Source organism: Heteronotia binoei, chromosome 1 (assembly GCF_032191835.1).
Source record: "Heteronotia binoei isolate CCM8104 ecotype False Entrance Well chromosome 1, APGP_CSIRO_Hbin_v1, whole genome shotgun sequence".
Classification (NCBI taxonomy): domain Eukaryota; kingdom Metazoa; phylum Chordata; class Lepidosauria; order Squamata; family Gekkonidae; genus Heteronotia; species Heteronotia binoei.
This window is the reverse complement of record NC_083223.1, coordinates 259,851,226-259,864,988: the sequence shown is the minus strand read 5'-3', so window position 1 is coordinate 259,864,988 and position 13,763 is coordinate 259,851,226. Positions and strand designations below refer to the sequence as shown.

The window sequence follows — 13,763 nt, the reverse complement described above, 5'->3', positions numbered from 1 at the left end:
CCCCCCGCTTCAGGGTCATCAGAAAGCGGGAGGAGGGGAGGGAAATGTCTGCTGGGAACTCTGTTATTCCCTATGGAGATTTATTCCCATAGAAAATAATGGAGAATTGATCTGCAGGTATCTGGGGCTCTGGGGGGGGCCTGTTTTTTTGAGATAGAGGCACCAAATTTTCAGTACAGCATCTAGTGCCTCTCCCCAAAATATCCCCCAAGTTTCAAAACAATTGGACCAGGGGGTCCAATTCTATGAGCCCCAAAAGAAGGTGCCCCTATTCTTCATTATTTCCTATGGAAGGAAGGCATTGAAAAGGTGTGCCGTCCCTTTAAATGTGATGGCCAGAACTCCCTTTGGAGTTCAATTATGCTTGTCACAGCCTTCATCTTGGCTCCACCCCAATGTCTCCTGGCTCCACCCCCAAAGTCCCCAGATATTTCTTAAATTGGACTTGGCAACCCTACATGCCTGGGCCATCTGGGTCAGGGCATGCAGAGCCCCAAGCCTAGCATGTAGAGGCCCCAGTAGCACCACTATTTCCCCTTAACAGCGTAGAACAGCAGGCCCAATCTTAAGAGGATATTTGGTTTGCCTCCTCGGAGTTACCAAAAATCTCTTCTGATCGTAGCTTTGCCCTGGTACCTGCTGCTGGTATAGTGCAACATGATTACAGCGCTGAAAGAGGATTTCGACTGTCTCCTGTCCGCACCTTTCACTTCGTCCGTACAGACCGCTAGCGCTGGCTGTCTTCTTCCCCATTAATCCCTTCTTAATGCAGCCAAGGATTGCATTAGTTCTCTTAGCAGCAGCGTCATGCTGAGGGGCTCACAGCTGCTCCAGGAAGGTTAAAAAATATTGTCTAAAGCAATTTACGAAGTTTTTAAGAGGGGGTGGGAAGGAATCCCACAGTGGGTTGTTTTAGTGGAATCTGCAGCGATCGTTGCAAAGAGGCTGGAAAGCGTGTCCGGTTGGGCTTTCTTATTTGACACCGTGAAATATTGAGCTATAAAGGATTTTATGTCCCATAATGGAGAATATGGCCAAAGTAAGAGTAAGCCAGAGGGAGATGGGGGGGGGGGGAGAAAGATAGGCGATGGGGAGAGAACGAAAAAGGAAATGTAAAATTTATAGAGGAATTGAATACATAATGAAGTCGAGGCAAGTGAGTGGTTTCTAGTGATTTAACGGGCGCTGGCCCAGCAAGACACCTTGCCGACTCAAATCTTCCATGAAAAGGGCCTTGTAAAAAATAACATTGGAAGGAGTTTAACTCAGCTGAGGTTAAAAGGGATGCGCAGGAGCCCCGTAAAGGGTAGCCTTCTGTAGCGGGAGCTGCCAATGTCCCGCATGAGCGAGTGCCCGGCTCAGCAAGGCAGGGGCAGAAAGTCAAATCTGGAAGGACGGACAGAGGAAGCATTCAGAGCAGGGGAGGAGACAGACAAGAGCAGGGACAGTAGGTGAGAGAGCAACAGAAGCAAGGGAGTGAATTAGTAGAGCCGATTAGACAGCTGGCATATACAGCGCTTCTCTGTATTTTTTTTTAAATGTCTTCGGCATCCTTAATCGTGGCAAGCTTCTCTCATGTCCTGCAGAATAAGTAGATAAGAACATAAGAAGAGCCCTGCTGGATTAAACCAGTGGCCCATCTAGTCCAGCATCCTTTCTCACACAGCAGCCAACCCCTGTGATCTGGTCTAGAAGAATCTTTTACATTTCCCAGCAGCCAAAGTGACTATTTGGCCATCTTCAAGTACTTGAAGGGCTGCCATATAGAGGATGGTGTTGAATTGTTTTCTGTGGCCCCGGAAGGTAGGACCAGAACCAGTGGGTTGAAATTAAATCAAAAGAGTTTCTGGCTCAACATTAGGAAGAACTTCCTGACCGTTAGAGTGATTCCTCAGTGGAACAGGTTTCCTCAGGAGGTGGTGGACCCTCCTTCCTTGGAGGTTTTTAAACAGAAGCTAGATGGCCATCTGACAGTGATGAAGATGCTGTGAATTTGGGGTAGGTATTTGTGGGTTTCCTGCATTGTGCAGGGGGTCGGACTAGATGACCCTGGAGGTACCTTCCAACTCTATGATTCTAGGTGAGGGAGGGAGAGGTTGAAAGAAATCAACTTTTAACTATACATGCATTCTCCAAGCCACCAGCTGGCTTGGCTAGGAGAAGTGATTTAAAGAGACAAATGCCTTCTCCAAGCTGGCCAACGGAGTGGTGGGGACTTCAAGAGCCACACAATATGTGTGAAAGAGCCAGATGTGGCTCCAGAGACACAGTTTGGCCCCCCCTGGGATAAAGACTTCAATGGGGTACAATGCCCTAGAGTCCATCCTCCAAAGCATCCATTTTCTCCAGGGGAACTGATCTCTGTAGTCTGAAGGTGAGCTGTAATTCCAGAAGATCCCCCAGTCCCACCTGGAGGCTGGCATCCCTACCTGAGATCCTGCAGAACTGCTTTCCATCAGAACAGATGATACTGGCCAGATCAGGGATCCCTAGCATTGTTGAATGTGTGGGCGCTTCTGGATTCTGTGAACAGATAGGGAGCAGTGTTCCCTCTAAGCTGAGTTAGTGTGAGCTAGCTCACCATTTTTTTATCCTCTGACTCACATATTTTTGTCTTCGCCCAGGAAAAATGGCCCCAGGGCAAACTAATTTATGCAGTCGCTCACAACTTTAATGCCAGTAGCTCACAAAGTAGAATTTTTGCTCACAAGACTCCACAGCTTAGAGGGAGTATTGATAGGGGGTTCCACAGTATAACAACTGCCAAAGTAAGGGGCACAGCTGAACTGGTTGTCCTGAGGGCTGGGGCCAGTCACAAGATATCGGAAGCCCCAAGCCCAGCATTGTATTTATGAAGGAGGTAGCTATTTCCAATGAGGTGCATCTTGCAGATCCAAAGGAGGTGCCTCCTGAGCTCTTCTGAAGTACCTGGTGCTCCAGTGAGATAGAGAAAAGCTGGGACAAACCAATTTTGCAGCCCCTGTACCACCCTGCCCATTCCAAGGAGGGCAGCAGCCCATGCTAGACTTGGGCAAGTTGTGCATGAGGGAGAAAGGAGAGCATTTCCTTGTGTACAGACTCCACTAGCTCCAAGACAGACTGCAGAACCTAGACCCAGCAGCAGCAAGGTCTAGGAGATGACAATAGGTGTAGCATAAGCCAATCTTTTCTGCTGCCCTCTGCCCATAAGGCCCTAAATGGCTTGGGACCAGGGTACCTAAAGAACAATCTCCTCCCATCAGGGCTTTTTTTGTAGCAGGAACTCCTTTCCATATTAGGCCACATGCCCCTGAGGTAGCCCATCCTCCAAGAGCTTACAGGGCTCTTATTACAGGGCCTACTGAAAGCTCCAGGAGGATTGGCTACCTCAAGGGAGTGTGGCCTAATATGCAAAGGAGTTCCTGCTACGGAAAAAGCCCTGCACACCTATACTATCCTGGAACAAAAAGCCGAAGCCCATGGTCTGTAACTGCACCAATGAAATAAGCACTTGTAGAGTAGCTAACAAAAGACTTCACAATAACATTTCTGGTAATATTTATAGTATGTGAACCATGCACAAACAAGCCGACTCCAGAGCAAGTGTTTATTTCATTGCTGCAGTTATAATAATAATAATAATAATAATAATACATTTTTATTTATTTAGTTATGGACTGTGAGCTTCGGCTTTTTGTTCCTGTGTTTTTACATGGTCCCCTTGTTTGGGATGGGGTTTCCTATACTATCCAGCCTGCCAATTAAGACATGCCCCCCATGCCCTGCTCTCTGAACCCCTGCCTTTAGAGGTGTGATAGGTGGTGACTAAGAGGCAAGGCATTTTCTCCACAGGTGCCTCCTTTTTGAAATGCACTTCATCCCTCTTGCGGCTCACCTGGCAACTTCTTTACACTTTACACATCATTTTAACCCAGGTTTTTAATTAGGAGTTTTACCAGCTTTTTCAAATGGTCTGCTTCTGTTTTAGAAGCAGTTTTATGCTGCTTATGTCCCAATGTCTTATGTTTTAGAATCACAAAATCATAGCATTATAGAGTTGGAAGGGACCTCCAGATTAATAGCACTGAAAGCTGCTTTGAGTAAGTCTCCAAAGAGGCAGAATAGAACTATTTTAAATAAGTACATACACATAGATATTGCACTCTAAGTGGCCGCTTGGAGAGCGAGTCAGCAGATTGGCATAAATCAATTGGCATTTGGTTGAAGATACGTTTACTTCGTTGAGGCTAGAGTCAGGTAATCTCTCCCCAAACTTCCTCTAGGCTTTTTCTGAAGTCTGCTGCAGCTAGAAATGGGATGTTGGACGAGGTGGGTGTACAACTCAAATTGCACTTTCCTTTTGGGAAACCATACCAAGTCATTACAAATTCAAGCTAGAGTTAGGTAGAGAATATTGTGGCTAAAAAATCCCCTTCTATGTCTCAATGCACATGGATGGTATATCTCTCTCCCTGCCATAGTATGCAGCATGGTTCACTTCCTTGAGCTGCCTGAAGTTATCTACCTTGTGGTCACCTTTGCTCAGTGAGCTGTATTTGTTCCGTCTACGGGAGGACAGGGGTGGTTTAGCGCTGAAGTTTTAGAATAGTCACCCATTTCAGACTGCAGGTGGTAGATTCTAGTTTTGAACATTCTCAAACTTCTTTAAAAGAATAAGTCTCCACCCAGTGGAGTAAAAGACTGGTGGTGGAAACTGCCATCGAGTAACAGCTGGCCCATGGTGACCTCATAAGGTTGTAATGACAAGAGACGATTTGCTATTGTTTGCCTCTGTGTTACAATCCTGGTAGTCTTTGGGGGTCTCCCATCCAAATAACTTAGCCAGGGTTGACCCTGCTTATATGCCAAGATCTTACAAGGCTATCAACATCTGGGCAAGATTATTTAACTGCTTTTGGCCTACTGTCCTGGCTTTTTATTTGCAAGGGTTCTGTTTTCAACATCAGGGGACATTTAAAATGCAACTCCTCTACCTGCACTCTATAGGAATGCAGTCCATTCTACCACCACAAGACCCTGCACTCCACCTCACTCCGAAACTGAGGAGGTAGCCATTTCATGAAATATATTGTGGCAGCCATTAAAAGCAGCCAGATGGGAGACTTTGGGACACAATTAGCCAGGAAGTTCTCCAGCAAATGCCCCAATGAAGTAGGAAGGAGGCTGTTGTGTCTCTCCCATTCATTATAATGAGGCTTGAGAAGAGAATTTACAAATGGATTGTGCATTATATTAATTAGTAGGAGAATGAGTGGGTGTTTGGATTTACCAGTTTGGACCCCAAAATGTTGAGCTGGCACTGGGGTGAGACGCTTACCAGAGAAGTAAATCCTGCTGAGTTCAATGGAACTTCCTTCCCAACAAATATCCTTCTCATTGCAACCACAGGGAGCCTGAAGGTCGGAAAGCGCTACATCGATTGGGGTGGGGAGTGGATAATAGTGCTTCTGAAACCTGCAATTTGGGTTTCTCACTGGCAGACAGAATATACCAAGGCCGAGACACCTTTGCCCCTGCCAGGCTTCAGGTGTGCATTCACACCCACAACATCCACCCACACCCTACCGCACTCTCTTCTCTCTCCTTTCTAAGCTAGATCCAAGAGAATAAAAAACCAAGGCCATAAAGCAAAGCCGGTTTACTGGCCTTAATTTGATTGGCTGCGTAAACCGTGTAATATAAACAACAGGGGCATAAAGGAGCAGTCAAAAGCATGAGGCTGCCTTTCAGGCCCCCTTCTCAAAAGCCAAGCCCTTTCTTTCTTCCTCCTTTCTCCAAAGGTCTTTTTGTGTGGGGGGTAATTGGGAAGCCCACAACAAGAGGCTGGCTCTAACGCAGCAGCGGGAAAGCGGCAAAGGCAGGTGGACGAGAACCCAGAACAGAGGCGGTCATGCCCATCTTTCCCAGACCCCACCAGGGTTCTTCCTCTGTTTTCCAACTCGCTTTTCTTTTCTTAAAAAGTGTATGTGTATGCAAGCTAAAATGCACCCTGCCAAAAACAATCAGGGGGGTTCGTATATCCTGCAAAACATCAAAATGAAGGTAACCCAAATTCTGGGAACAGAGAATCCTCATGGAACCCAGCATTCTGCAGGTTTGCAAAACAAAAACAAAAATCCCCACTCTTATTGCTGCAGAATATAGTCTTCTAAGAAGCACCACAGCAGCCTTCAGCTACAACCTGCATAAGGGGGAAGAGAAATCTTACCAACCAGCCAGTTTGCTGTAGTGGTTAAGTGTGTGGGCTCTTATCTGGGAGAACCAGGTTTGATTCCCCACTCCTTCACTTGCACCTGCTGGCATGGCCTTGGGTCAGCCATGGCTCTGGCAGAGGTTGTCCTTGAAAGGGCAGCTGCTGTGAGAGCTTTCTCAGCCCCACCTACCTCACAGTATTGTGGCTGTGGCCTCTCAGTGGCCCATGGAGGGCTGTTGTGCATCAGCCTTGCCTCTCTTACACTTCTTATAAACTGAGATTTATAATTTCGTCTACTGCCCTTTCTGTGGTTTGACAGATGCCAGCTAAACGGTGAAGCATAGATGAAAGTGACTTTGGAGGTGACAGAGTTGGATGCAGCCTCTTTTGGGGTTTAATAGCTGGGAAAGGGAAACCCCTTCTTGGAGAGGTTGCTCTTAGCCTGGTGGTAGAAATTGTAAGACATTGCCCACATGTGTAAAGTGATTCTGGCAAGACCTGTCTGCTACCTATTGAGTACCGGATCCGCTTCAAGGTTCCGGTACTGACGTTTCAAGCCTTACGTGGTCTGGGACTAACGTATCTGAGGGACCGCCTTTCCTCATATACACCCCAGAGGTCGTTGCGATTGGCTACGCAACACCTCCTGACTACCCCTGGCCCAAAGGACACCCGACTTGCCTCAGCCAGGGCCTTTTCAGCCATGGCCCCTGCCTGGTGGTATCAGCTCCCTATGGAGATCCGAGCCCTACCTGAGCTACTGCCATTTCATAGGGTCTGCAAGACGGTGCTATTCCGCTGGGCTTATGGCTGAGGCAACGGGCTATTATTCTATCAGTTGGCCTCCCTTGTGGTGACATTGTGTCTTACTACGGTGCTATCCTGCTATTACTACCATCATTTACGGTAATCTGAGCCTATAATTGCTTATTTGTATGATGTGCTCTTCCTGCCTGTGGTGCACTTTATTCATTGTTTTATTGTTTCTACTTGTTTAATTTTAATGTATTGTTTTGCTTTTGAACTGTAGGTTTTTATTGTTGTTACTGTACGTTGTGATCTGCCCTCAGCCCATTTACGGGAAAGGGCAGAATATAAGCCTACTAAATAAATAAATAATCAGGCTAGTCAGGGCTTTTGGGGCTGTCTTAGACATATTCATTAGGCTTCTTGGAAGAAGCCTCACTTCTTGTGTGTGTGTGTTTTGGGGTGGGGGGGGGGAGGGTTGTGTGTGTATCTACACCTGGAAGTCATGTCAACCTCTGGTGACTGACCCCTACTGGGGGCCTGGAGGATATTCAGAGAGGTGGCTGAAAGCCTGCCTCTGTCCTCTTGACTGGGTATTTCAAGGACAGCCTCCCATCCAAGTACTAACTACAGCCGACCCTGCTTAGCTTCCAAGATCTAATGAGATCAGTTTTGCCTGGGCTGCCCAAGCAGGGTAAGAAGCCTCAGTTAGTTGAAACTTAGAACTGCCTTTGATGGGGAACTTAAAGTTAGACAATGCTGGATGAGGAAGATACAGGGTGTTGGGAGAAAATGATGTTTCGGGGGTTTTAAAAAATGTTTAGTCTGCCACTTTTGGTTAAGTAAGTCCAGGCTATCCCGATCTGATCAGATCTTGGAAGCTAAGCAGGGTCAGTCCTGGCTAGTATTTGGATGGGGAGACCTCCAAGGAATACTAGCATTGCGACAAGGAGGCATGTAATGATAGCAAAAAGAAGGAAAGGTCCCCTGTGCAAGCACCAGTCGTTTCCGACTCTGGGGTAATGTTGCTTTCACAACGTTTTCATGGCAGACTTTTTACAGGGTAGTTTGCCATTGCCTTCCCCAGTCATCTACATTTCCCCCCCCAGCAAGCTGGGTACTCATTTTACCGACCTCCGAAGGATGGAAGGCTGAGTCAACCTCGAGCCAGGTACCTGAAAACCCAGCTTCCGCCGGGGATCGAACTCAGGTCGTGAGCGGAGCTTAGGACTGCAGTACTGCAGCTTTACCACTCTGCTCTTTTATGTAATGATAAACCACCTCTAAATGTCTCTTTCCTTGAAAACTTTATGGATCACCGTCAGTTATCTGTGACTTAACAATACTTTCTATCACCAAGTCCGGTTGAGAATGGCTAGATTTTGCAAGATCAAGGTGTCTTCCCTGCCAGGTAACTTCAGACTAAATACCCCAAGGCAAAGATTATGCTGTTAGGAGACTTCAGTGCTCAGACTGTCATCTGAGAGGCAGTACTGATGATTACACTGTGGAGCTCTGTAACAGGAAAAGGAGAACAAAAAAACCCCTCTTGATTAATAAAACTGGAATAATTTTTTTATCAGTAGATGAAGAAAATTGATTTAGTAATGTTAAATGGCAACTTGGAAGGAGACAAGTATAATGAATTTACCTATTTTAACTATATACAGCAAGGACAGCAGGATAAAAATTGTTTCAATAAATAAACTACTTTCCTTTATCAGTTCACGCCAAGAGTGCTTCTGTTTTTAAGGGCTGCCAAAACCTTCCATTAGCAGCAATGCCCTGCCATTTGGTCCGATTCTGAATGGAAGAAGTACAAAGCAGTGGCAGAGTAGACGATTCTTGGTCCTAATCTAATTTTTGAAAAAGGAGTGATCCTGTAATGGGGGCCAGGACATGATGGTGCATTTTGCATGCTTCAACGAGAAAAAGTGTGGGAAAGCCCTGAGGGTCAGTCTGGATGACTCCATTAGTTCCCTTTCCAACTTTTGCAACTTTCAGAGAAGCAACTCACCAATTGCTTGCAAGACAGCCAGGGACACCAAACTCCATTCCGAGTGGGGAGCAGGAAGGCGAAAAGCTCTGATTAAGATCCAATTAAAAACACGATCGATGCTTTCACACTAATTAAAGCTGTTGTTTTAAAAGGCCTTGAAGCCTCTCAGGCACTTAGTTATCAAGTTTGGTGCTTCCTAACAAGATGAAACAAGAGGCCAAGATGGCTGACATGCGCCCCTCCCTTCCTGATTGTATCTGTTGTCTCAGACTGGTCATTAGCATATGCCAAATCCCCTATATGCCAGAGGTGCCTTTCCTCTAAGAGGATCTCTAGCTGGCTAGCAGAATACCAGATTCTGGATCTAAGAGCTAATCCATCCAAACATACAGAAATAACCTTTCCTTAACTGTAACGTTTCAGCTTTTGTTGCTCTTTAACGTTTTTGAAGTGTGTTCGAAGGGGGAAGGGATTCAAAGAAACAGTACTCCACCTGCAGCTTAAAATGGGGTAGCGATTCCAGTGCTTGGTTTCTGCACAGATAAGCAGTGTTTCACAGTTATACTGTGCCTTGTGAAGAAAGTATCTGGGACATGCAGAGAATCACTGGGTCTGAAAAAGGTTCTGGGATCAGGCGCTGGTTTGAATTAAATTCTGATTTGGTAGTCTTAGAGAAGCAGCTGCCTCTCAATCTAACCTACATGGTGGAAGTATTGAGAGGAGGAGAGCTTGTCATGCACCTTATCCTGAGCATAACATCTATGTCAGGGGTGTCAAATGCATGGCCCATGGGCCGGATCCTGCCCCTGCAGGGCTCAGATCTGGCCCATGAGCAACTGCCTTTCTCTTGCTTCCTTCTTTGGGGCCGCTTCTTCCATCACATTGCAGCTCGCTTTTACTCAGCTTCCTCTTTCTGGTTCCTGCTTCCTGCAGGAGAGAACCAAGCCAAGCCTCACTTCCCTCCATTGGCTGAGTTCTCTTCCTTCAGGAGGAAGGGAGGGGGAGAGAAAGCAAAAGTAGGTGCTTGTGCAGAAGAAAGAGCAAAGCCTGACTCCCATGGCTCCTCTGAGACCATAAAAGTTTTATTTCAGGTATAAGCTTTTGTTCTTCTTCTTCTTAGGGAGAGAGGATGGATGGATTCTTTTGCCGAACACAATTTACATTTAAATTGCCCTGCTCTGTTGTTTTCTTTGAGACTTGGTATCTCTCTCTCTCTCTCTCTCTCTCTCACACACACACACACGTGTATGTGTGTTAAAAGGAATAGGCATGTTGGGATAAGGGAAATGAAGAATTAAAAGGAAATTATTTAGGCTTATTCTAAAAAGGGTTGTTGTTTTAAAAAAAAAAAAAAAGATTAGATTTCTGAGTGCCTATCTGGGATTTGATTTTGTTTCAAAAAGACCCTGATTAGGAATTAGAACAATTGGATTGGATTCCATTGTTTAATGACTGGAAGTTCAATGGCTAAATATTTAAAAATACATTTATGGTTCCATATGTTCCAGTTCAACACATCTCCCTCTCTGGCTTCCTTTCTTGATTCCCTCTTTGCTTTTAATGTACCAGCACTGATTTTGCCCAGTCTGAAATCAACACATTATTTCATTTGGAGAGACCCTCCTCTCCAGTTTAAACAGATGATGATGAAGAAGAAAGAAACCTAAGAGCACAGCTTGCAATTTTTATTAGAGGAAAGGAGCAAAAGTCCAATAACACCTAATATTTGTGGCAGAGCATAAGCTTTCATGAGTCACTATGCACTTCTTCAAATACAGTTAGAATGTGAGTTCATTGGTCCTTATATCTTGGAGAGTGGAGTGGTTTCAGATGCCAAAATGACAATAGCAGGCATTGGTAATGAGACAGGAAATCTAGGTATCAATTCAGTCCTGGAGGCATCTGAAACGATCTTTACAAAGTTTATATATTTACGGCACACATGGCCTGGCCTGGCCTGACAAAGTGACATTTATGTCAGATCCAGCCCTGGTAACAAACGAGTTCAACACCTCTGATCTTGGCAAAACTGACAAACTGCATTAATCAGAGACTGAAAGATGAATTTGAAAATAACTGGCAAGTTTTCTGTTATTACTATAACCAATCTTTGTAGTCATGCAGTTGAATGGTTTATATTATATGACAGTTTCAATATGAAATATTAAGAATGCTCTTGTATGACTTTTATCACAACAAACTGTTATGTTAAAATTATAGGCAGATTTTATGAGGTTATGCATGTTATATCATATAATTGATAAGATTGATAAGATAGCATAAAAATGACAATATATTTTAAGAAGATAGAATAAGTTGAGTAGGTTGTTATAGTGGTCTCTTAAGCTACCGTGTGTGTGTGTGTATAATATTCCTATAAATTCCTGTATTTTAATCAAGGACTGTTCTTTATCTTTGCAAAAATTGCCCTCTGTATTGTGTTTTGGCAATTCTACGATTTATTTCTTTCCCCCTACCCCTTTGCTTTATCCTGTATTCTCTCTCTCTCTTCCCCCCTCTCTCATTCATATATATGTACCACCTGTAACTGTTTATGATCAGAGTGAATTGTTTTATTGGTATATGTTTTAATTGTTATTTATACTGTTTTTATAATGATGTTATCTGCTCTGAGCCCTTACTGGGATGGGGCGGAATATAAATAGTGTGTGTGTGTGTGTGTATATATATATTTACAAAAAATGTCTCTTCCTCTCTTTTGCAGGTTGCAAGGGCTAAATTCAGGGTCAGGATCACAGCCAAGCACCATGGCGACTGCCTCCCCGACAGCTGCTGTGGTGACAGCCACGGTGGTGACCACAGCAGCGGCGATGGACTTGCGAGATTGGCTCTTCCTCTGCTATGGCCTGGTTGCCTTCCTGAGTGAGGTGATTGACAGCACCACCTGCCCATCAGTCTGCCGCTGTGACAATGGCTTCATCTACTGCAACGACCGGGGCTTGACTTCCATTCCGCCTGACATCCCGGATGATGCCACCACCCTATACCTGCAGAACAATCAGATCAACAACGCTGGCATCCCCCCTAACCTGAAGAACAAACTCAATGTTCAGGTTGTAGAACCATGGCCTCGCTTCAAAGAGGCTTTCTTGATTTTTGTTAATTTAGTTAATCCGGATTATGGCCTAGCCTGGAGTGGCCAAACTGTGGCTCTTTCACACATATTCTTTGGCTCTCCAAGCTCCCACCACTCCTTTGGCTGGCTTGGATCAGACATTTCCCTCTTTAAATTATTTTTCCAAGCCAAGCCAGTCAGCGGCTTGGAGAATGCATTTAAAGTTAAAGTTGCTTTCTTTTCACCTCCTTTCCTGCCATCTTGCCTGCCTTCCTAGGGTTGCCAGGTCTGTTGGAAAATACCTGGAGACTTTGGGGGTGGATTTGGGAGAGGGTGGGGTTTGGGGAGGGGCCTCAGCATGGTACAATGCCATAGAGTCCACCCTTCCAAGCAGCCATTTTCTCCAGGAGAGCTGATCTCTGCCACCTGGAGATCAGTTGTAAAAGCAGGAGTAAAGTAAGTAAAGTAAATTTATTTTTATATCCCGCCCTCCCCCGCCAAAGGCGGGCTCAGGGCAGCTCACAGACATGGAATACCATGATTTAAATAAAATACAATCTAAACAGGCAAATTTAAAATACAATTCAGTTACATAGGTTGGTTAAAATAAATAAAACAGCTATTATAGAATTAAAATTAGTTAAGGTGCTATAGATCACAGGCCCTGCCTGGAGGAGATCTCCAGGCCCCGCCTGGAGGAGATCTCCAGGCCCCGCCTGGAGGAGATCTCCAGGCCCCGCGTGGAGGCTGGTAACTATGGCTTCCTGACTTGTGGCTCTCAAACATCTGATGTTTATTCTATGTGGCTCTTACGTTAAGCAAATTGGGCCACCCCTGGCCTAGCCATTTTCCCCTCCCTTTCCAAGATGTAAGAGTTGCACAGAATAAGCCTTTTCTCACTCCCCGAACAGCCATTTGAAGAGGAGCCCCAACTCCAAAACTCTGGGGCCAAGGTTGTGGCTCAGTGGTAGGGCATCTGCGCTGAATACAGAAGGTCCCACATTCAAGCCGTGGCATCTCCACTTAAAAAGGTCAGATATCCGATCTCATTAGATCTCGGAAGCTAAGCAGGGCTGACCCTGCCAAGTACTTGGATGGGAGACCTCCAAAGGAATACCAGGACTGCAAGGCAGAGGCAAGCTGTTTCAAGCCACTTCTCTAAACATCCTCCATGCCCAAAGTAGAGATCACCAGAAGTCACCATGACTTCTAGGCATGCACACGTACACACACAACACCACCCCCTAGTATAAGGATCAGCAGGCGACATGAAAGATCTCTTCCTGGATAGCCACAGATAGTTGGAGTAGATTAATACTGACCTCAACGGACCAATGATCTGATTCAATATAAAGGAGTTTGTGTGTTCATTTAAAAGTTTAAAGTTATGTCTTAAAAGTTTAAAGTTATGATTATTCATGAAATCTAGGATGACTTACACTTTCCATGTTTGAATACAAGATGCTCCTGGAGCCAGTTTGGTGTAGTGGTTAAGTATGCGGACTCTTATCTGAGAGAACCAGGTTTGATTCCCCACTCCTCCACTTGCAGCTGCTGGAATGGCCTTGGGTCAACCATAGCTCTCGCAGAGTTGTCCTTGAAAGGGCAGCTTCTGGGAGAGCTCTCTCAGCCCCACCCACCTCAAAGGGTGTCTGTTGTGGGGGGAAGGAGATAAAGGAGATTGTAAGCTGCTCTGAGACTCTGATTCAGAGAGAAGGGCGGGGTATAAATCTGTGGTCATCTTCTTC

At 45.4% G+C, this 13,763-nt stretch overlaps 2 protein-coding genes across 4 annotated transcripts in view; one reads left to right on the top strand and one right to left on the bottom strand.

The window, feature by feature from the left end:
* MACROD1 (mono-ADP ribosylhydrolase 1) overlaps positions 1-13,763 on the bottom strand; it is a 710,025-nt gene that overhangs the window by 623,879 nt on the left and 72,383 nt on the right. The gene's annotated exons all lie outside the window — the stretch shown is intronic.
* Positions 1-13,763, top strand: part of FLRT1 (fibronectin leucine rich transmembrane protein 1) — a 34,349-nt gene that overhangs the window by 16,899 nt on the left and 3,687 nt on the right. Inside the window, exon 2 of the mRNA XM_060254650.1 lies at positions 11,665-12,013. Coding sequence (XP_060110633.1) covers positions 11,708-12,013 — 306 coding nt within the window. The 5' untranslated portion in view covers positions 11,665-11,707. The remainder of the gene's footprint in view (positions 1-11,664; positions 12,014-13,763) is intronic.